The sequence below is a fragment of the Stigmatopora argus genome, chromosome 14 (assembly GCF_051989625.1).
Source record: "Stigmatopora argus isolate UIUO_Sarg chromosome 14, RoL_Sarg_1.0, whole genome shotgun sequence".
Lineage (NCBI taxonomy): Eukaryota > Metazoa > Chordata > Actinopteri > Syngnathiformes > Syngnathidae > Stigmatopora > Stigmatopora argus.
This window is the reverse complement of record NC_135400.1, coordinates 14,937,224-14,959,710: the sequence shown is the minus strand read 5'-3', so window position 1 is coordinate 14,959,710 and position 22,487 is coordinate 14,937,224. Positions and strand designations below refer to the sequence as shown.

The window sequence follows — 22,487 nt, the reverse complement described above, 5'->3', positions numbered from 1 at the left end:
AATATACAAAATGGCCAATGGTATGTGTTTGAACCTATCACTACACGTATCATTTTTTTTGCTAATAATCTAGTGAAGAATTGCTATTATGACAATAAAAAAATGTGTTCCCCCACATTGGATTTGTCATCAGTAACCACAGCCGCCCAGCGATGACTCAGATATCATTAGCCATCCGTCACCATATGAGCTGAGCATCAATTGTGGGCCAAGTTCTGATATCTGAAAAGCTCTAGTGTTTGTATTTAATCACAAAATGCTGCTAGGAAGTGGATTTTACCCCATTTTAGTGCATTTTTTGCCGTTTTGCCATTGACGTCCATCGCTGTCTTTTCCCGGGAAAAATCACCCCCTGGCCTGGTTTTAATGTCTCAAAAGCTCCAGTATTTGTATTCAATCAATAAATGATGCTAGGAAGTGGATTTTACCTAATTTTAGTGCATTTTTTGTCATTTCATGTATGGACGTATCGACGTTCATCGCTGTCTTTTTACCGGGGAAATGATACTCCGGGCCCGGTTCTGATGTCTAAAAAGCTCCAGTATTTGTATTTAATCAATAAATGCTGTTTTCGGCTTGATTTTACCCCATTTTCGGGCAATGGTTGCCCGTACGCCATTGACGTTCATCGCTGTCTTTTCCCGGGAAAATCACCCCCTGGCCTGGTTTTAATGTCTGAAAAGCTCCAGTATTTGTATTTAATCATGAACTGCTGCTAGGAAGTGGATTTTACCCCATTTTTGTGCATTAATTTATTGATTATTTTTTATGTGTCGCAGCTGTAGCTGCAGTAGAGGTTTTATAGCCATAAAATAGTTTTTGAGGGTTGGATTGATACGTTGAAGGCGCTACCAGAAAATGCACCGCCCGCCACTGATATATATATATATATATATATATATATATATATATATATATATATATATATATATATATATATATATATATATATATACACACACACACATTATATTTAGATATTAATACATTATCGTCTTGATATGCTTATAGCCGTAATATTTAATAAAAATACACCTACTTTGCGTTTTTTCGTTTATCGCAGCCATGTCTGGTCTACATTAACCGCGATATTTGAGGGATTGCTATAGAAACGTTACAAATGGTCTTTGAGGTTTTTCCTCGTACCTATCTGCCAGTAGGGGGGGTTAGAGGTCAGGACGTGAACCTCCTGGAAGCCTTTCCTTCTCTTCCAGTTCAACTTTATCCTGCTTAGTTTTAAAGCATTGTTGCAATTGGTTTGGCTGAGCATGTTTTGTTTATTACTGCACAAGTTCTTGTTGTATTTCTTTTACCACCTCGTCAAAATACCCACCCACCCCCAGTATTTAGTCTCGGCAATGTTAAAAAAAAGTTTCAGTCAATTTCAGTCATTTTTTCATTTGTTTCCATGTGGATTAAAGAATTTGAATATTGAATGCTTAAGCCTGAGTTTCTTCTATGCCTCAGCTGTTCAATGCAGTGGGCTGAAGACGTGGGTGGGACTTCGATGGGGGCTCCAAACGGCTTCTTTGCATTGCCCAACCTGTTCTCTTGAAAACTCTGCCTCGACGGGGCTGCGATATTGATTGCCCGTGGGCCACTTGGGCCAAATGAAGGTTCTTGAGGGTTCTTCTGAATCCAGGGGCGGGGAGGAAACACAAACAAAAACAAAAAAATAACGTTATTCAAAAACTATCCTTTGCTCGATCGAACCATCAGATTTGACCAGATAAAAGATTTTTGTTCAAAGTCATTTGTTGGTTGGGATGGTTCTTGGTGCGCTTCTGTGTTAAAGCGAAAGCACCAAGTCGTGACTTTGCCAAGAAAGGACACTTAAAAAGTGAATTGATTCATTTAGAGGTCATAGTCTCTTCTGTGTTGTGTGCATCTTAATTAGTCTGTCGTGCCTTGTAACAATTGGTCTTTCCAACTATTTTTGTTGGGACTAGCTCTTGCTTTTTCTCTTTTAACTAGTAACTCCCTAGTCCTAATGCTCGTTTTATTCATCTTGACTTTCTAGTTTAACCATTTTATTGCGCTATATGATGCTTTTGGGTGATGGTGAAATGTTTTCTTAAAGCTTTTCCTCTGTTTGACTCCAAATAAATATTGAATTTATAAGCGTCTTGTTTGAAATAGCATGGATATTAGGACTGAGCCCCACAACAATTGAAGACAGAGTCAGAAGTGCATGCAGTTACTCTGGTGTGGTAAAATACATTCAAATATTAGTAATATTTTACAAAAGTTTTTTTTTTAAATCGTAATTTTGGGTTTTTAGCTTTGGAATAGTTTTCTAATGTGAATTGAATGATTTTGTCTGCAAAAGTCTTGTAATATGCGCCTTCACTTCTATTTTTTCCCCTTTCATATATGTTAAGTACTATCAAAAATGGATTTGCAAAATTCCTTCAAGGTGAAAAGGTGCTATACAATTATTTAACTTCATTGGATTGGACATCTAGCTTTGTGAAACACAGCCAGTGATTTAATGTAAGTGTTTTTAAAAACATCATTTATTCATGAAAAGCTTGAAATCCTGAATTAGCATGACTACTAATTGCAACTTTTATTTTTTTGCAGCCTATCCAATCTAACCGTTCCATGCAATCGGAGGGGTTGCTCATCAACCAATGAGGTCGAATTTCTCCTGCCAAATAGAGAAGCATATTCTTTTGCCAAGCACTGCGCCGGGGGGGGGGGGGATTGTAGGTGGACAATCAGCCTCTTTGTGATGCCCACCGCTTGCACCGAGGCAGCCTCAGTCTTGCTGCCATAGTGCTCGGATGTAGCCCCTCTCTGGATTCCTGCTCCCAGATAACGACTTACAATCGGATTCTATCCCTCGGAGTAAAAATGGACTGCACCATCTGAAAGGTAGGCTGCTTCTTTAAATGTCATGCTTAACAATTGAAGTTAGAAAATAGAAACTCCACCAATTTTTAACACCTAGGTGCCTGGACATGTTTAGTACTCTGAAAAACCGGGGCTGAAGGGGCAGACATTGACAAAGTGAAGGCAGGATTCGGCGTACGACCACTTAACATGCTTTATTTCAGCATTCAAATAATTAGAAACATCTCAATTTAATATACATTTACAAAATAGGTACAGATCTTTGTGGTGTTTCTACCAATAAGGGATTCTTTCTCTCAACATGGCTCGATTTTGGGGCTGGGAAAAAACACCTCCAGAAAGCAAACAAAGGACAACAGAGGTTTTGTTCAGGGTTGACCAAGGGGAGAATTTTAGAGAGTTTGCTTGTTCGACACGAGCAGAGGGTTTATTTTCGCTACATTTTGTTTAGCACCACAAAGGGTCACAACACTAAGCTCGATACTAAAAAAAAACACCATTAGAGACAAAAGTGGATGTCAGGGACCTTAAACAAGAGGATAGCACCTGTTTTCGTTTTGAACAAATTAGAGCGTTATGACGCCTGCTGGCGAACACCCTTTTTTAGGTAGCCATAGGATGTTTTTTAAAAGAAAAACAAGCTTTAAACCCATGTTTATCTGCTGGTGGTTTTAATGTGACTTTGGAAGACAAGAGAAACAAACAGGAGAGCGGCCCCAACAGCAAAACAGACGCTGTTTGTTTTGGGCAGGCGGAGACCGGTCGACGTTAACAACAAAGACAAACATGCCTGTCAGTTTCACCGTTTATTCATCAACACCTGAAATGTGGTACAAAGCAATCGGGTTCTGTCTGATGGGACTGTCCTTTCATTCTTCTCACCGCAGGACGGGTGTATGAAAATACAAAAGTCACCTGTGTGTTTTTCCTGTAAACTCCAGAGAGTCCTGGATTGGCTTGGCCGAAGAGGGGTGAGTCCAATTTTTTTTTTTACACTTTACAGAATCATATATTATTTTCTTGTTGCTCTATGGGGTCCTTGGTGTTGCTGATGATAAAAACATGGCAAAAACAAAGAGTCAGAAACAAAACCAAAAAAATAGTGGTCCCAAACGCAACAATGCGAGTGTTGCCGCATCACCGCCATCTTTGTTGAAGTGCAGGTTTTAGGCATGGCAGACCATCGGAATGATGGACAGGAATGAAGGGGGCCAGATCAGAAAAAAATGCTTTAGTGGGTTTTTGGTTTTTTAAGAGGGATGGTTGCTAGAAAAAAAAAATAACACACACTCACGCACCACAAGATATTCAAGTCCAGATTTCTCTTTTTACAAGAAACAGACAGGTCCAACTTCAAGGCCAAACTCTTGGTCTGGGGCACCGACATCCATAGGAGCGATGTCAATGATGGGAAGGCGAGATGTTTTCGATGTCTTGTACTCGATGACGGTCTTGCCTCGTGTACCGGTGTGTGACTGTCAAAGGAGAAGAGGACGTTTGAGATACGACATTTCGCACACAGGAAACGCGACAACGGGTGCGAGAGAAAGGTGCTCACCGTGCAGCTGTCCTCGAGGACGCTGTAGGTGAAGCGGCTGTTGCCCTCGGCTCTGATCTCGATCTCGTTGGAGCCCTGGAGGATGACGGCCTTCTTCAGGTTGCCGGTGGCGGCGTCCATGTAGGAGATGCTGTTCTTGCAGTTGTATGTAATGTTCTGGGAAGCCTCGGTGGACATGAGACGCAGGAAGGTCATCTGGATGTTGACGTCTTCAGGGAGGGAACCCTCGCTGCCATACTCGAACTTTGGGGAAGGGGGAAAGCAGAGGGAAAGTTTGGCGGTCGTCGTGGACACTGAGTGACACTAAAAGGAGACCGAGGTCGGCGGGCGCCCTTACCTGGAAGCCCTCGTTCATTGCCTCGCCGAACCAGACGTGCTTCTTCTCCTTGATGTTCTTGCTGATGTACCAGGTCTTCATGGCCACCTCACGCTGAGTTGGTGCCACGCAGGTCTCTCCGGTCTCCATGTTGCAGTAGACCTTGATGGCGTCCTGAGTGCAGCCCTGGTCAGGGTCAATGTAGTACTCGCCTGAACATGGACGAGCACAGAAATCCATCTTAGTGTGTATTAGCGCCAGGAAAGTTCATAGATCACGTTTTAAGGTCTGGGTTGGGGCAGCAATTCCTTTTCACGTTGTGATTTTTGCAAGCGACCCTGGACTTGACGTGGTAAAATACTAAAGAAATCAGGGACTCACCGCTCTTCCAGTCTGGGTGGCACATCTTGAGGTCGCGGCAGGTTCTGGCGGGGTTCTTGCGAGTGCCGTCAGGGCTGCGGATCTGCTCGATCTGCTGGCTCAGGGTCTTCAGAGTGCTATCCACCTCCAGGTCGCGGTCACGAAGGACATTGGCGTCGTCGGCGCGGTACATGCGGAAGGGATCGGGGCCCTTCTCCTGGGGCTGGGCAATGAAGCCGAGGTCAAATCCGCCACTGTGGGCGCCTGGTGCACCGGGAGGTCCGGGGGGTCCGGGAGGTCCCTTAAGAACAATACGGTCAGAGATGGGATATGCATTAGAAGGGCTTCGCTGGAGAATGGAGATGACAGATGACGTGAGCCTTACGGAAGGTCCCATCTCTCCAGAGCGTCCACGAGGTCCGGGAGGTCCACTGGGACCGGGAAGGCCAGTCATGCCATCCTTACCGGGAGAACCAGCAGCTCCAGAAGCTCCCTGTGGAAAGCCAGAGCTTAATTTCCCAGAAGGACAAAAGTAGAGCGCACATTGTTTCTTTGACGTGCGAACTGACTCTTGATCCAGTGGGTCCAGCAACGCCAGCGGGTCCAGGCTCTCCAACGTGACCCTAAAGTGGTATGAAAAAAGAAACAGTCGTTGAGACCCGAATCAGTCCCAAAAATCAGCGTGGCCATGATGAGTTACTTACGGCGGGTCCGGGATTTCCCTGCATACCAGGGAATCCTCTGTGTCCCTTCATGCCTCTCTCACCAGCCTCGCCACTCTCTCCCTTGTCTCCACGAAGTCCAACGGCTCCCTACGAGGAGGAACCTTTATTCACCCGATCTCCGTTCCGTGGCTTGTGCCTGTCATGCTACTTACAGCGGGGCCACGAGGTCCAGCAGGACCGGCAGGACCGGCAGGGCCAGCAGCTCCCTGAATGGTATTGAATAAATTGTCATGTAGACACACAAATGGCTTTTAACTTCTCAGTTGCGGCCGATAGGTACGAGGAATGTCCAACGAGGCCGTGAGGGCTGACTTGAAATTGTCAATCATTCATTTGGTAAACAGAGGATCTGAATTGGTTGTCAAGTGTTAACTCATAGGCTGCTATTGACAGCGATAGACATTTGAGGTCTACAACTGTCAAGGCCTGTGGATGAGGTAAGGGCTTGAGGCAATTCATTGATGTGTCATTGGTGTAAATTTAAGATTCTTGCCTGGGCCATCTTCAATGAGATTTTCATAATTTGCTGGGGGCCAATTAAAAAGTGTTGATCCACGGACCGTAGAGAAACCCCTGGTAGATACTGTTTTGTAAAGTGGACATTGGAGACACTTTTCACTCACAGTCTCTCCACGGTCACCAGACTTTCCGGCAGGTCCGACGGGTCCGGGGGCACCGGGAGCTCCAGGGGCGCCAGGAGCTCCAGCAGGGCCAGCCTCTCCACGGTCTCCCTAAATTGTTTGACGAGAACAGATCCGTTACCCTCCCAGTCAAAGATTTTGCAATAGCCAACAACAATTGGCTGCAATTGTTCACTAGTGTGGTTTGAAAACTGTTGCCCGAGGGGCAGCAACGTGTCAAATATTTTCAAATCAAATGTTACGCATTTGTAGTCAAGTTCAGAAAGTTCACCTTGGGTCCAGCAGATCCATCGCGACCGGTAGATCCCTCATTACCAGGGGAACCCTAAAACAGAGGAGACAAGTGAATTGCGTAATGCAGTCAAAGGACTGAACGGCCACGGTTGAGCGCCGGGCCAAGACCAGTACCTCGCGTCCGGTCTCTCCAGAGGGTCCGGCCAGTCCAGGGGGTCCCATGGGTCCGGGAGGTCCACGCTCACCAGAGGGGCCGGCAGATCCTGGCTTTCCGACCTCTCCCTGAGGGCGACGTGGCAATTGAGCATTGGCTGGCAGTAGCCAAAAGATGCTAACTTTGGGGACAAGAAATAGTAAGATCTTACAGAAGGTCCAGGCAGACCGGGGTAACCTCTCTCGCCTCTCTTTCCGGAGAGACCGACAATACCACGTGCTCCATGAACACCCATAGGTCCGGGAAAACCGGGAGCACCCTGCAGAGAATGGAGATGGGAAGCGTTAGGCCGTGTGTGATCTCATCATTTTGGGTGGTCGGGATGGACGGTCAATCAAAAAGCAACTCACGACAGCGCCATCGGCACCAGGGCTACCCTTCTCGCCGGAAGGTCCGGGGACTCCAGCGGCTCCGATCTCGCCAGTGCGACCGGCAGATCCAGTGTCACCACGGTTTCCTTTGGGGCCTTCCTTTCCACTGGGTCCAGCGGGTCCGGGAGGTCCAGCATTGCCCTTTTCCCAAGAAAAATAGCAGGCGATCAATGGTACCCTCCTGAGGATTCACCATGGCGGCGGCGCCATAGACTTACAGCGGGGCCGGGAGGTCCGACTCTGCCAGCGGCACCGGGGAAGCCAGTAGCGCCCTTGTTGAGGAAACAGAAGTTCAGTGTGAGTACAAATTTGCTTGACGTTGAAGTAACGGTTGTAACTCACAGGAGGTCCGGCGGCTCCGCGGGCTCCCTTGGCGCCAGTGTTTCCAGCGGGACCCTGAAAGAATGCGGTGAACAGTGGCTCAGCATGGAAAGCTAATGCAATGATGATGTAGGTAGGATTTGATTTGACCTTACCTGGGGTCCGGGGGCACCGGTTGGTCCAGCAGCACCAGGAGGACCAGCGTCACCCTTAGCACCATTGTTACCAGTCTCTCCCTTAGCACCAACGAGACCATCACCACCCTGGATGTGGGGAAGAGGAAAAAGGTTAGGGCGAGGATGCAAGTAGGAAGACGTACCTGACGGGGTGAATGAACCTACAGGAGGTCCGGCAAATCCAGCAGGTCCGGGGGGTCCGGCCTCTCCGCGCTCACCCTGTGGAAGAAGAGGAGAATGTTACAGTCCATCATAAAGACAAGACAAGCTTGGATTGATTGCTCCTGCTCCCATTGGGAGAGAGATGGAGGCAGATAAACTCACAGGGGCTCCACGAGCGCCGGCGGGTCCGACGGCTCCGGCGGGGCCACTCTCTCCCTTATCTCCGGTGGCTCCGCCAGGTCCGGGGAGTCCAATAGCGCCGCTCATACCACGGGGACCGTCTTTGCCAGGTGCTCCATCGCCACCCTTGAGTCCTTGCTCTCCCTGAAGAAGGCAGAAATGATGGATGGTGAAATTTTGATGCGGCCCGAGTTTCCCGTGGGTGTAAAGCCATGGCGGTGCGACCACTCACTCTATCTCCTCTCAGTCCTGGGAGACCGGCGGAACCGCGCTCGCCAGGCATTCCCTGCAGTCCGGGTGGGCCAGCAACTCCGGGAGCACCGGGTGCTCCGGCATCTCCCTGTGATTGGTCAAGAGACAAAAGATTAGATAGATGGATGGAGAAACAAGCGCAAAATAGCTTTCGGCGCGCGCCAACTTTACCTTAGCGCCCTCGTGTCCAGCAGATCCGGGAGACCCACGGGGACCGCCAGGTCCGATGGGACCGGGGTTACCGCGCTCGCCGGAAGGACCTCTGTCGCCCTGAAGCAGAGCGATGTGGCAAATTTAGGGTGCGATCGCTTCGGACCTAATGTCATCTTTTCTTATCTAATGTCCTTGGCGTGGTAATCTTGGTTTCACCAAGTCCAGATAGTTGAGAATAACTTACTCTAGAACCAGCGGGTCCTGGGGCTCCAGTCTCTCCGGGCACACCCTAAATTAGAGGAAAAGGCTTCAGGTAGTCCATTTAAATGGGGTGTTAAAAAAGCACACTTCAATGAAATGAATTATGCACCTGTTCTCCGGACTTGCCAGTCTCGCCAATAGCACCCTGGGGTCCTGGAAGTCCCTGGAATCCTGGAGGTCCGGCAGGTCCTGCCTCACCTCTCTCGCCAGCAGGTCCCTGAGAAGATTGACATGTTCCAATTATTATTTTATTTTTTAAATGGCTGCTAAAAATTTGCAACAGCAAGCGTTTACTCACGTTAGCTCCGGCAGCTCCCTGAGCGCCAAGCTCGCCGTCCTTTCCAGGGGCACCCTAAAAAAACCAAGTTGCTGCTTTTGAGTGCCTGATTAGCATCTTTTGGACTGAGCTTCCCGAGTATTATGGACAACTTACAACAGGGCCAGTAGGTCCCATCACTCCCCTCTCACCAGTCTTTCCAGCATCACCCTGAAAACAAGTAGGGGGGTTCGATTATACAAGACGATCTTGAAAAATAGTTCAGACAGTCCAATGCATCTGAAAGTCGCTACTTACAGCGGCTCCCTTGGCTCCGGTGAATCCCATGACTCCGGGCTGACCTCTGGCTCCAACAGCGCCAGGGGGTCCGGGGCGGCCATCTTGTCCAGGAGCACCCTGGTCGAGTGGATTCGTTAGCCCACTGCGCGCTCATTTGAAAGACCGAGGGCGTTGGAAGCGGAACTTACAGTAGCTCCCATCTTGCCATCGGGTCCGGGGCTGCCGGGGCTGCCGGTCATACCCTGGAGATGGAAGGTGAATGTTCAGAGGAAGAATGGTGCGGTAGAAAGTCCAACAAATCATTGGCAGCAAAGTCTTACCTTAGCTCCGGGCAAACCAGGCTCACCAGTGCGGCCGTGCTCGCCAGTGGATCCTTTAGGTCCGGCGACACCAGGGGCACCACGCTCACCGGTGGCTCCCTGAGATTGTCAGGAACAAACTCTTAATTCCAAGTAGTTTAAAGGAGGATAGTGCTAACGGCGTACAGTGTGCTGGCGTTCGTGTCGTACTCACCTTGAGTCCAGAAGCACCATCAGATCCAGGGAAACCACGACCACCAGTACCACCCTATAGAGGAAATCAAAAAAGCTTGCTTTACTCTATTATTCCTCTTCCTTATCTGTGAAAAATACTGCCCTCTCTTTGTATCTGATTCAAATAAAGAAGCTATCTATCCTTGGGTTCGAAATAGGAACTTTTAAAAAAAAATTTAAGGAAGCAACCCAAAAAATGTGGCTTCTCCAGGGCTACGCAATTGACATGAGTCGTGCTTACACGCTCGCCGGGAACTCCACGGCCTCCAACGGGACCGGGCTCTCCTCTGGCTCCTCTCTTGCCTTCCTCGCCGCTGGGTCCTGCGGGTCCCTGAGCTCCTGGGGCACCCTGGACGATTAAAAATGCAGCCACGTGAGCTAGCCGCGCAAGATGACGCGCGCTCGGACCAGTTGACGTTGACGTGGCCCACTTACAGCCTCTCCCTTGGCACCGGGCTCTCCCTTGGCTCCAGAAGCACCAGCCTCACCCTGAGATACGTGAACACGCAACCGTTGGCAAACCAGTCCAGATGCAAAGTACAATCATCATTGGGATGCAAGAACTTTACTCACAGTGTTACCCTTGGCGCCTGGGGCACCGGCAGCACCTTGGGATCCTGGGGGTCCACGGGGTCCGGGGAATCCAGGTGCTCCAGCAACTCCGGCAGCACCCTACAGGAGGCAGTATGTACTCAAGTTCTGGGTCTATGTCAAGTTTGAAGCCGCTCGGTCATCACGTGGTTTACTTACGGGGAGTCCCTTAGCTCCAGCAACTCCGTCAGCTCCGGCGTTACCCTGAATTGATCAGTATTGGTTATTATTCATCCCTACTCCAAAATCTTCATTCAGGATCAATTTTTTTTTTTTTTACTCACAGAAGGTCCAGCAGGTCCAGCAGGTCCGGGGTTACCGGGCTCGCCGCGGGCTCCACCGGGACCCTCGGGTCCGCGAGCGCCCTGAGCTCCGACCTCACCCTTAAAAGTTATAAAATGATTCACCGTTAGACTAGAAAATAATCTCACTTTCAACTGAAATGCAAAAGCAATAGGGAAACCTCATTTAAAAGCCATCGTAATTTTCGGGTACAGAAACACAGAAAAAAATCGAATTGTTGCACTTATCCCAACCGCCCCCCCCAAAGTTTACAGATTGAGGTCAATCAAACCAAATACCAATTTCTCACAAGTGGAATGAAAAAAAGGGTGTTCGTACCTTGGCTCCAGGGCCACCGGGGAATCCAGGAGGTCCAGCGGGACCAGTGGGACCCTGAGTGCATGTTAAAAAAAAATCAAAATAATGGCACCACAACACGGACCATAGTCTTAAAAATCCACACTTACGGGAGGACCGGCAGCACCGGCGGCACCATCGTTACCACGAGCACCCTGCGACGCAACCATAAGTCAGTTTGGCTGTGGTCTTGGAAAAAAGCAAGTGAAATAAAAGTTGAGGGGACTCACAGCAGCTCCAGAAGCTCCAGAACGACCTCTCTCACCAGGCAGACCGCGAGCTCCCTGAATAGGAAGGAAATCGGGATTAAATCCGTACCATTTAGGAAAGGCTCAACAAATCCAGGTGACTCCTTTTACTCACCATAGCACCGGGAGTTCCGTTCTCACCAGCGGCACCAGTCTCTCCCTACAGACAAATATATACCGGTAAAACAAGGCGTATTTGATACTGCTCTTCGTCCGGGTAACGTTTTTTTTTTTTTAATGTGGCTAAAATAAATGTAAATGTTCAAGAATAACATTTAACGGAATCGCTAAAAATCAACCAGTATGACTACTAATATAGTACTATTACTCCTTTTAACATGCCATGTTTTCTAGGATCGTCGCTCAGAGGCTTAAATTCACTTATTTGACTTCATTGCAGTAGCAATTTAGCCGCTTTATTCGGTGAACCGTCACCCAAGAAGAAGTACTTTGGGGCTTTATTGTCATTTCACAATGAGATTGAATTGGATAATTAGGGGGTTGTTGTACATTATATATTTAAAGAGAGAAGATAAATAAACTAGATAGCAACGAACAGTATATAGGACATAGGTAGTGCGGTGTTAGGATTGTCGGTCGGGAGAATTCAGGAAAGTTACAGCTCTTGGGAAGTAGACCAGAAAATGGCATCTTAGCTAGCACATCAAGCTACAAAGCCATTCTATTCCGTTTTGATATGACAGACTATGATGCATTCAAGAGTATAGGAAAGATGTTCTGCCATGTAGGAAAGTGAATTGACAACTTTCAATGGTCAAGCAATTTGTCTGTTGTTGTTTTGTCCTTTACCTTAGGTCCAGCAGGGCCGCTGTCTCCCTTGGAACCATCAAGACCGCTGAATCCCTAAAAGGAGAAGCCAAGATTTGTGCGTCAGGCCAAGGCGCACAAGATGGAAGGTCGGTTTAAAACGAGAAACTTTTCAAATTTGGTGACTCACTCTGTGTCCCTTGATGCCGGGCAGACCGGGGGTTCCGGGGAATCCGCGAGCTCCCTGAGAGGCCAGACCAAACCAGATTAGTCAATAACTAACCCACCTTGGGAGTGGTCGGGTTGGGATTTGCGTGGCAATCGGCGACTTACCTGAGCTCCTGTGGGTCCACGCTCGCCTGAACGACCGGGTTTGCCAGATTCTCCCTAGTGTTCAAAGCGGAAGAACATTTTTTTAAGGGAGGCGCGAGGAAGCCAGCTTCACGGAGCGGACATCTAGGGCAACTTACGTCCTCTCCGTTCTTGCCGGCGGGGCCGGCGGGTCCACGGGGTCCCATGGCTCCCTGCGGAAAACAATTGCGCGTCAAAAATCAAAAGGCCGCCACGTCACGTTCCGTGTTCTTGCTGGATTTGTAGCACTTACGGTAGCTCCGGGCTCGCCAGGCTCGCCGTGGGGACCGGTGAATCCCTGGGGTCCCTGAGCAGAGGATCCAAAGGGCACGTTAGTTGACAAGTTTTCTCTCTTTCCTCGTCTTTGCGTCAATCTAGCGCGTCCGACTGACCCGAGTACTTTTAGGTGAGAGGAAGCCGAGTACTTACGCTAGAACCGGAAGGTCCAGGGAATCCACGAGGTCCCGGGGGGCCCTGTCAAAGGCAATTCAAGATGTTAGAGACTTGAAGGGGAAATTGCGCAGGTGAGAGACCCACCTTGGGTCCAGGAGTTGAGATCACGGGAGATTTTTCGCTATAGCCGCCAGACATCTGAGGGGAGAAGTTCTGCGGGGAAAAATTGAATGGAGCTGTGTTAAAATTTCATCCCGTTGTTTTATTGTGCTTTATACTAATAATTAAATGCTTGACACCAAAAAAAACTATAGATTAGACTACACAGACGTATGATATTTCTCGTTTTTTCTTCACTAGCAACACATACACTATTTTACTGGGATAATGTAGCACTGTACATAATTATAAAGTCAGATTGTCTTCAAAACAACAACAAAAATCCATCAAATCTCTGTACTTACTCCACCGAGGCCGGGGGGTCCAGGGGGGCCGGGAGGTCCGGGCAGACCAGGCTGGCCGGGGATACCATCGTTACCGGCGGGACCAACGGGACCCTGCAGGGTGGAAGAAAAAAAAATGTTAAGGTTAAAAAGACTGGGAGAAAATTCAAGTGTTAATTTGGGAAGCTTTGTTATTGCATTCATCATGTATTATATTAATCGGAGTATTTTTTAATCCTTGTTTTTCCCCATTCTAATTACAGTCAAGAGACCGGAACGTCCAAGATGGAGTCCTGTGACCAACTGGGAACACTGGTCAGGTGACCTTGGGTAACAGGTACTAGGTAAGAACTATTTATTTGTAAAAATAGAGAATGCTGTATTCATTATCATCTCTAGAACCAGTCTACTCTAAGAATAATTATACTAAAAACTAACTGTTAAAACTCCCATTTAGATGCATTTATTTTTTTTAAAGTATGACTCCTTTCAATGAAACAAGAGAACTTCCCGTAAATGTGAGCCACAAGTTGAATAATTAAGGAAATTCTCAGCCACTTACAAGTGATTTAAATAAATAAACATTTTTATCAAGCTCTAAACCAATGCACATAGATACTTTATGTCATTATTGTCCTTCAGACATCATTAGGCTTCTGATGGACCTCCATTTTGGAATTCACCAATGTTGAATTTACTCCAGAAAATACCACCATATTTAAGAGTCACATTTTACATCATTTTTCTTTAGCAAAAAGGGGAATTAAGTTCAAACCAGAGCAAGCCAGAGATTTTCGGCTTCAACTTTACATTACTGTATTTAAATGAAATGCATCATTGTTTGCAAAGCACAATCAAAACTGAGTTCTGAAATTCGGATGAGTGGGTACACTTACCCTTTCGCCTTTAGGTCCACGATCTCCCTTGGGTCCCTTTAAAGGAGGCCAAAAAAAAAAGACAAAAATCTTAGCAAAAGACAGCTAATTTGACTTGTCAAGATCTTAGAACAATCTCCGTTAGCTGACAATGTATATGCTATCATAGCATAGCAATCATTCATCAATGAAGTCAAAACACACTAAAGCCAAATTGTCTTTGATGTTGATCATGTAAATTGATTTACAACAATAACAGAAATATTTGTCAATAACAAATCCACATCTGTTAATAGAATATCAATTAAAAATAAAGTATTTACCTCAACCTGAGATTGACCCTGGTAGCCTGAGGACAAAGATAGATATAAAGTCAATTGGACGCATTATAACATCAAAGACACAAAGCCACGGTGGACATCATTTGTTTTTATAGATGGGGTGATATGAATAGTGTATTTCAGATATCATTTCATGAAATTTATTCACTGTGGTAGTAATTCTAATCCGAATAGTGGAAATGGGACCATTAAAAACAGCATCTTTGTTGTCATTGTGTCCAATCATGTGCTAGGTTATAGGACAAGTACAGTTTGTAATTGAAGATGCTGCAAATGAATTGAATCTTTTAGAACAGAACTGAAGGAAAAGATGTAGTACCGTCGTCCGGGCAGATGGGGCAGCACTCGTCATGGGGGATGACGGGGTTGGGGCAGTCGGTTGTGTCCTCGCAGATGACCTCATCGCACATCACGGTGCCGCTGTCGCACACACAGATCTGGCATGGCTCCGGTTTCCAAACGTCACGGTCCTGAAACACCTGGCCGTCGAGGGTGCAGCTATCGCCCGTGCCTGCGGGGGGCGACAGAGACAGGTGAGGCCGGCGGGGTACATTACACGTGGGCCAATAAGCAAAAAAATAAAGAAGTAAATCAAGTTGGACTGTAAATGCAAAACACCATTTAATTTTGCTTAATACTTTGATATCACGACAGTTGTTTAACGATAATTAAGTTTTTTTATAATATTGGCAAGAAAGGGACAGTACGTGCAAGGTGAAAGTGGGATTTAAAGTAATAATACCGGTAATACTCCTTAAATTTAAGTGTCTCAGATTTCTGTAGTGATTTCGATTTTTTTTTTTTTTTTTTGGGGATGGAAAAGGGGAGGGATCAAATCTCCCACCAGAATACCAGCGAACTGAGCTCAGAAGTACTCGGCATCTTGCGGACTTGGCAACAGATACTGGAAACACTTGACATATGTTTGCAATTAGAGCGCCACGAGAAAAGGGAAAGGCTGTGGGGGGAGGGGCTGGAAACGAGGCGTCCAGATGTGCGCGCCAGTTGCAGACTTTAGCCGCTAGCTGGCGCTGTGAGTCCGACAAATCTTCTCCGGCAAGTTTACGACCTTATCTAGACAATCCACATCTGGAAAATTGAATTTCTGCTGCATTGTTCTAGTTCTTAAGGGGCACTACAGAGAGAACTGTCCCCAAAACATTCCATTAAGACTTTCAACTTTCGGTGAAAACAAAAAACCCAAAGAAGGTGATCAAGACTACGCCTGTTGACCTCATTATCTTCCTCCAGGTCTAACACCCGGACTTGGAGCTCTCGAAAAAGAGTCGCAAACCCGCTTTCTCATTCACCAAAAGGCGTCCGGCAACACGCCATCTATCGAGCTAGGCCGAGACAAAGCATATTTAAAAGCCATCTATCTTTGTACCTCCTGAGATGAGCTACGTGGTGTCGAGCGATTTGGACGCCGACCCTTGAAATGCATAAAGGTTGAAGTCTACGTTTGGGAAGGAAGAGTGGCCCGAAGCGTGGCCTGTGTGGAAAACCTGCAGCGACTTGCTTCTGCATGCAAGAAGGTGGGGGGAGGAGACCACAGAGGGGCCTCTTCGGGATGCCCGTGGCATTACGCATCTCAAACTACATCTATTCGCCTTTCCAACTTTCTAACGCCATCCTTTCCCACCCCACCCTCTTCTCCTTCTAGATCTAATCGGCGGCATGAACATATCCATTTTCCCAATGCAGAAGGAAAAAGTCTGGCTGAAAAAGAAGCTCCATAAAAAGAAAAAGAAAAAATGATGAGACTTACGGTCGTCTTCGCCCTGCGCTCTAACCAGAAGCGCCGCTGCGCCGAGCAGCAGCAGCGCCCGCCGCAAATCCACAAAGCTGAACATATCTAGATGCCTCTAGACATGTAGACTCTTTGAGGCAAGAGAGGAAAAAAATTGGGGGATGTCTTCTCTTTCTGCTACACTCCACTCATACACGGGGGGTATGGGGCAGGGTCCGCTTCTTCCACAGTCCTCCTGACCCCAGCAGAAAACTCCCTACTGCCTACACTAACTTTCCACCGGGGTTTTTATATGGGAGTCTAAACTGGGAGGCACTGGGACGCTCACGTTTAGGGAAGACGAGAATGGACCCCTCCCTCAGAAGGAGGAAGCCACTGATGAAAAGAAAGAAAGAAAGAAAGAAAAGGAAGGGGGAGGAAAAAGAAGGTCCCTCCTTCCATAATTCCATAGCAGAAGGGTTGGAGTTTGGATGGAGAGAAGAGGAAAAGAAGGGGGTTGGACTACTGGGAGGAAACTTGAGCTTGAAGAGCATCGCTTGGTTTGAGGAGGTTCTCCTCCGACGCCGACGACGGCGGTGGCGGCAGGTTGACTCCGGATTTTTGGATCTTCCCGATCCACCTTGGAAAAGTCGAGTGTTCACCTGATCTTTGCTCAGCCTCGTACGTAAAATCCTTTCGAGGGATTCAAAGGTTTTGTTACGGCGAGACGTGGCCTGCAACATAGTGAGGATGAGCGTATCAGACTTTGGTTTCTGTTCTCCTACCGATCACCAATGACTTATTTTGCCAATCATGCGGGCGGCTATTTTAAAGACATAGTATTTAAGTATTCATCTTGTCTTGCATCGTGAAAGATTCCACAAAACCATTGTTCAAAGCAGACTTTTTTGTTATGGATCCTGATTCAGATTCATTTGAATCTAAATTTGCAAAAATCCGTTTTACAAACGTGTCTGAAACCTTCTCATGCAATTTTGTTACCTCTTGAAAATATGGAAAGAGTAAAAATAAATCCTAATTTTTGCCATCCGCAATGCTCAGTCCGCCACGTTTTCTAAATGGGGTGTTTTAAACTTGTATTGTTTTTCAAGCATTAATTCATTGGCTGCGTTTGACGGCGATGGACGTCCAATCCATTTGGAGCGGGAAGGATGGTTGCCAGTTTTCATTATTTGGGCCGAGCCAATAAATGGACAGAGTTTGGACACCATTTCTACACTAGTATGCATACTTAATAGCCAATAGATTGAAGTGCAATTCTACAAAAAGGTCATAAACACATGTCAAAAATACATTTAGCTCCTCCCAAATAGGAATACTTCCACATCCCAACTTGAAAAAGCATTGCTCATTATTCATCTAATTGTGACATCATCACTTCACACGCGTGGCAAAAAGACACACGTTGGTCTCGACTAGTCACGTGATCGTCTCTTTAGCACAAGAACACTGAAATTCATTCCACTAAGAAAAAGAGCCTGTTTTCTTTCAACTCCAAAGTCAAGGCATTTCCAAAAATGCCCTAAAAGAAGACGGTTATTCAGGTGAGCTGTAATTAGTCAGAAAACAACCCTTGCACTAAAACGGGGAAATGATGGGACGGCCATCTGATCTGTCGGCAGCAGACACGTTGCACAGTCTAAAGCGGGCCAACAACGTCTGGGCTGACTCCGCCTCCTCCTCCTCCTCCTCTCTCTCCAACGCTCTCACACGCTGGAGATACCTTCACATTATCCATGTGTCTGCCTGTTCCCTTTTTTTTTCTTCTTTTGGGAGGAGGATGGAATGCGACGGCCCTTTCCAGAGGAAAGAAGGCCGGCAGAAGAAGAACAAAGTGCCACCTCATCGTTCCCCGATTCGACCTTGCGTTGCGGGAGCTTCACAAAGTGACTGAGAACAAAATATGGGCCTCTTTAGTACTTTCAAGTCCATGTTGGTTGAGGGCAAAAGGATAAATTGCCTCAGTAGCCAGAGAAGGAGACTGGGTTTATTGGATCAGGTCAATACATGAGATTTTAAATATACAAATATACAGGGTGTCAGAGTATGCTCGGACTCAGTCACCAAAGTCTTCTTCACAATTTTTTTCATTGAAGGCACCAACTACGAAAGAAATTTAACCATGTATAGTATGGTTTTTTTTTCTTTAAAAATGACCATGTATAGTTAGGCGATTTTTTCTTTAAAAATGACCATGTATAGTTAGGCGATTTTTTCTTTAAAAACGACCATGTATAGTTAGGCTTTTTTTTCTTAAAAAACGACCATGTAAAGTAAGGCTTTTTTTCCTAAAAAAAAACCCGACCATGTATAGTAAGGCTTTTAAAAAAAACGACCATGTATAGTAAGGCTCTAAAAAAAGACCATGTATAGTAAGGCTTTTTAAAAAAAAAAAGACTAAGGCCTTTTTCTTAAAAAAAAAACCGACATAGTATAGTAAGGCTTTTTTTCTTAAAAAAACGACAGCATAGTAAGGCTTTTTCTCTTAAACGACAGTGTAGTAAGGCTTTTTTTCTTAAAAAACGACAGTATAGTAAGGCTTTTTTTCTTAAAAAAGACGTAGTATAGTAAGGCTTTTTTTCGTAAAAGAAACGACATAGTAGAGTAAGGCTTTTTTTTTCTTAAAAAAGACGTAGTATAGTAAGGCTTTTTTTCGTAAAAGAAACGACATAGTAGAGTAAGGCTTTTTTTTTCTTAAAAAACGACAGTATAGTAAGACATTTTTTTCTTAAAAAACGACATAGTATAGTAAGGCTTTTTTTCTTAAAAAACGACAGTATAGTAAGGCTTTTTTTCTTTAAAAAACGACAGTATAGTAAGTCTTTTTTTCTTAAAAAACGACGTAGTATAGTAAGGCTTTTTTCGTAAAAAAACGACATAGTAAAATAAGGCTTTTTTTGTAAAAAAAAAAAAACGACAGTAGAGTAAGGCTTTTTTTCTTAAAAAACGGCATAGAATAGTAAGGCTTTTTTCTTTAAAAAACAATATAGTATAGTAAGGCTTTTTTTTCTTAAAAAAACGGCCATGTATAGTAAGGCTTTTTTTCATAAAAAATGACCATGTATAGTAAGGCTTTTTTTCTTAAAAAACGACATAGTATAGTAAGGCTTTTTTTCTTAAAAAGCGACCATGTAAAGTAAGGTTTTTCTTAAAAAACGACCATGTATGGTAAGACTTAAAAAATAATAATAATAAAAACGACATAGTATAGTAAGGCTTTTCTTCTTAAAAAACGACATAGTATAGTAAGGCTTTTTTTCTTTAAAAAATGACATAGCAAGTAAGGCTAAGAGAGTCGGAGAATAAATGTGACTTCTGATTCTTCACCTTCTAGTTGTTGCTGTGGTCCACTGGCAAAATCATTGGGTCAGAACATGAGGCGGGAATCAGGAGTGAGTTCAATTCCACTCGTTGCAATTCTCAAATTGTTTATTGAGGTAATGAAAAGGATAAATATAACTTCCAATCACATCATTTCAGAAGTCACTGTGGTCCAGTGGCAAGAACAATGGGTTGAAATTGAAGTTGGACACAAGTTCAAATCTGGAGTGAGTTCAAGTCCACTCTTTGCAAATCTCAAATTGTTTATTGAGGTGATGAAAATGATAAATATAACTTCCAATCATCTAATTTCAGAAGTCACTGTGGTCCAGTGGCAAAGACAATGGGTCAGACAGACCTCAAGTTAGTTAGTTTGACTGCCATGTGGGAGACTGGGGTTCGAATCCCGCTCTCGTTTGACTAATCACTACACTAGTAGTTCAGTAAATGGGTAATCCTTTTTTCATTCAAATAAAGACTTAGTCATTTTTTTCAGCAAAACTATATTTCCGGTCAGCCTTCGGCTGACCGGAAGACAGTTGGGAGGGGGGGGTTCCTGGTGGTGTTCGACAGTCGGCCTTCGGCCGACTGCCGACACCATACAGTCGTCGACACCGGGACGTGAACCATCGACACCCACGTCGCAGGCAGGTGACTTACCCACTGCACCACGAGGCGGCCCGCCTATATATGATTGGAAGTTATATTCATCCTTTTCATTACCAAATAAACAATTTGAGAATTGCAAAGAGTGGACTTGAACTCACTCCTGATTTGAACTTGTGTCCACCTTAAATTTTGACCCATTGTCTTTGCCACTGGACCACAGTGACTTCTGAAATGATGTGATTGGAAGTTATATTCATCCTTTTCATTACCTCAATAAACAATTTGAGAATTGCAAAGAGTGGAATTGAACTCACTCCTGATTTGAACTTGAGTCCACCTGAAGTTCTGACCCATTGTCTTTGCCACTGGACCACAGTGACTTCTGAAATGATGAGATTGGAAGTTATATTCATCCTTTTCATTACCTCAATAAACAATTTGAGAATTGCAAAGAGTGGAATTGAACTCACTCCTGATTGGAACTTGTGTCCAGCTTAAATTTTGACCCATTGTCTTTGCCACTGGACCACAGTGACTTCAGGATTGAAAGTTATATCTATCCTTTTCATTACCTCAATAAACAATTTGAGAATTGCAAAGAGTTGACTTGAACTCACTCCAGATTTGAACTTGTGTCCACCTTAAATTTCAACCCATTGTCTTTGCCACTGGACCACAGTGGCTTCTGAAATGATGTGATTGGAAGTTATATCTATCCTTTTCATTACCTCAATAAACAATTTGAGAATTGCAAAGAGTGGAATTGAACTCACTCCTGATTTGAACTTGAGTCCACCAGAAGTTCTGACTATTTGTCTTTGCAACTGGACCACAGTGACTTCTGAAATAAAGTGATTGGAAGTTATATTTATCCTTTTCATTACCTCAATAAACAATTTGTGAATTGCAAAGAGTGGAATTGAACTCACTCCTGATTGGAACTTGTGTCCAGCTTAAATTTTGACCCATTGTCTTTGCCACTGGACCACAGTGACTTCAGGATTGAAAGTTATATCTATCCTTTTCATTACCTCAATAAACAATTTGAGAATTGCAAAGAGTGGAATTGAACTCACTCCTGATTTGAACTTGAGTCCACCAGAAGTTCTGACCATTTGTCTTTGCAACTGGACCACAGTGACTTCTGAAATAAAGTGATTGGAAGTTATATTTATCCTTTTCATTACCTCAATAAACAATTTGTGAATTGCAAAGAGTGGAATTGAACTCACTCTTGATTCCCACCTCAAGTTCTGAATCAATATTTTTGCCACTGGACCACAGCAATAACTAGGAGAAGAATCAGAAGTCAGATTTATTCTCCGACTTTCTTAGCCTTACTATACTATGTCGATTTTTTAAAGAAAAAAGCCTTACTATATATACCGTATTTTTCGGACTGGATTATAAATCGCTTCGGAGGATAAATGAACATGTAAAAATTACTTAAAGGCTTTCGGACCTAAAATCAATTTAAAAAAGAACGATAAGATTAAAGATGCCAACTTCTTTAATAGCCATTGTAATATGCGTCCAGAAATAAAGTTTGCAAAGGCTGCAAATCCAAACTTTTGCCCAAGTATTAAACCGCTACTATACAAGGTGATGCAAAAAAATGGAATGGCTATGGTGTCATTTTTAGAATGATTTAAATATGAAAAAAAAAATTCAAAATACATTTCTTGTTTTCAGATCATTACTGAAAAAAAATGCCAATTTTCTGGAACATGTATGATGGTATTTATGATCCATTTGAACGCTTTCAACACTTCATAAACACGCACCTTAAGTGATAGGCAGCCGCCGTTCCAGGTGTTGCGCCACATTTTTTTCTGCCGCCCAGCTGTCGAGAAGGTCAGATGCGGAAAGATGCTTTTTTTTTCCCCAAACCTGCATTTTGCCTTCCATCCAGCTGTTTCTTCCTTTTTTCCCCAAGAAAGTGTCTCTAAAATGCATTGATTGAAACATGAAGTCATTGGTGGTGGCCATGTACATTTTAGGCTTTAAAAATATATTATTCAGAATCTTCACACTAATTTATAGTCTGAATTTCTTTGGACTCCCAAAACATACAAAATTCACCATTTCACAAATGCCTCGTCTATGATAGAACTTATTCACACGATATACCGAAACGTTATGAACCGCAATGACATGACATTTTGACATTTACTGTAATTAACGAAGCCGTTGAAACGACTTTAATGTTTTTCTCCTGTTGACAGTGCACTTCCTTTTCACTTGTAAAACTCAAATACGCAGCTGATTGTCATCAAACGCAGCGAGACG

At 44.8% G+C, this 22,487-nt stretch overlaps 1 protein-coding gene and 1 long non-coding RNA gene across 8 annotated transcripts; one reads left to right on the top strand and one right to left on the bottom strand.

Moving 5' to 3' along the window:
- Positions 1-970: 970 nt before the first annotated feature.
- LOC144088299 (uncharacterized) lies at positions 971-17,245 on the top strand. Of its 5 annotated transcripts, none has more exons than XR_013304844.1 (8): positions 971-2,493; positions 2,584-2,877; positions 3,744-3,827; positions 12,163-12,264; positions 13,566-13,646; positions 14,954-15,051; positions 15,770-16,053; positions 16,182-17,245. It is a non-coding gene; the product is annotated as an uncharacterized LOC144088299 (long non-coding RNA). The 5 variants fall into 5 exon arrangements; XR_013304845.1 differs by having other exon boundaries at positions 14,810-15,051; positions 15,914-16,053; XR_013304843.1 differs by having other exon boundaries at positions 14,810-15,051.
- col1a1a (collagen, type I, alpha 1a) lies at positions 3,650-22,122 on the bottom strand. 3 transcript variants are annotated; one of them, XM_077618627.1, is made up of 49 exons: positions 21,983-22,122; positions 14,838-15,029; positions 14,501-14,526; positions 14,199-14,234; positions 13,324-13,416; positions 13,004-13,072; positions 12,896-12,940; positions 12,720-12,773; positions 12,586-12,639; positions 12,449-12,502; positions 12,306-12,359; positions 12,158-12,211; positions 11,463-11,507; positions 11,330-11,383; positions 11,210-11,254; positions 11,082-11,135; positions 10,745-10,843; positions 10,620-10,664; positions 10,443-10,541; positions 10,305-10,358; positions 10,111-10,218; positions 9,850-9,903; positions 9,657-9,755; positions 9,525-9,578; positions 9,355-9,453; positions 9,214-9,267; positions 9,079-9,132; positions 8,890-8,997; positions 8,764-8,808; positions 8,538-8,636; positions 8,347-8,454; positions 8,097-8,258; positions 7,938-7,991; positions 7,752-7,859; positions 7,618-7,671; positions 7,494-7,547; positions 7,255-7,416; positions 7,056-7,163; positions 6,865-6,972; positions 6,728-6,781; positions 6,439-6,546; positions 5,968-6,021; positions 5,795-5,902; positions 5,660-5,713; positions 5,476-5,583; positions 5,112-5,391; positions 4,752-4,942; positions 4,415-4,657; positions 3,650-4,331 (listed from the first exon to the last, which is right to left on the bottom strand). In XM_077618627.1, exons 2-49 carry the CDS (start codon positions 14,926-14,928, stop codon positions 4,185-4,187), a joined length of 4,164 nt encoding a protein of 1,387 aa, XP_077474753.1. In that variant the 5' UTR covers positions 14,929-15,029; positions 21,983-22,122; the 3' UTR covers positions 3,650-4,184. The 3 variants fall into 3 exon arrangements, with proteins under 3 accessions (XP_077474753.1, XP_077474752.1, XP_077474754.1); XM_077618626.1 differs by lacking the exon at positions 21,983-22,122 and adding an exon at positions 16,287-16,845; XM_077618628.1 differs by lacking the exons at positions 14,501-14,526; positions 21,983-22,122 and adding an exon at positions 16,287-16,845 and having other exon boundaries at positions 14,199-14,242; positions 14,811-15,029.
- Positions 22,123-22,487: the final 365 nt, after the last annotated feature.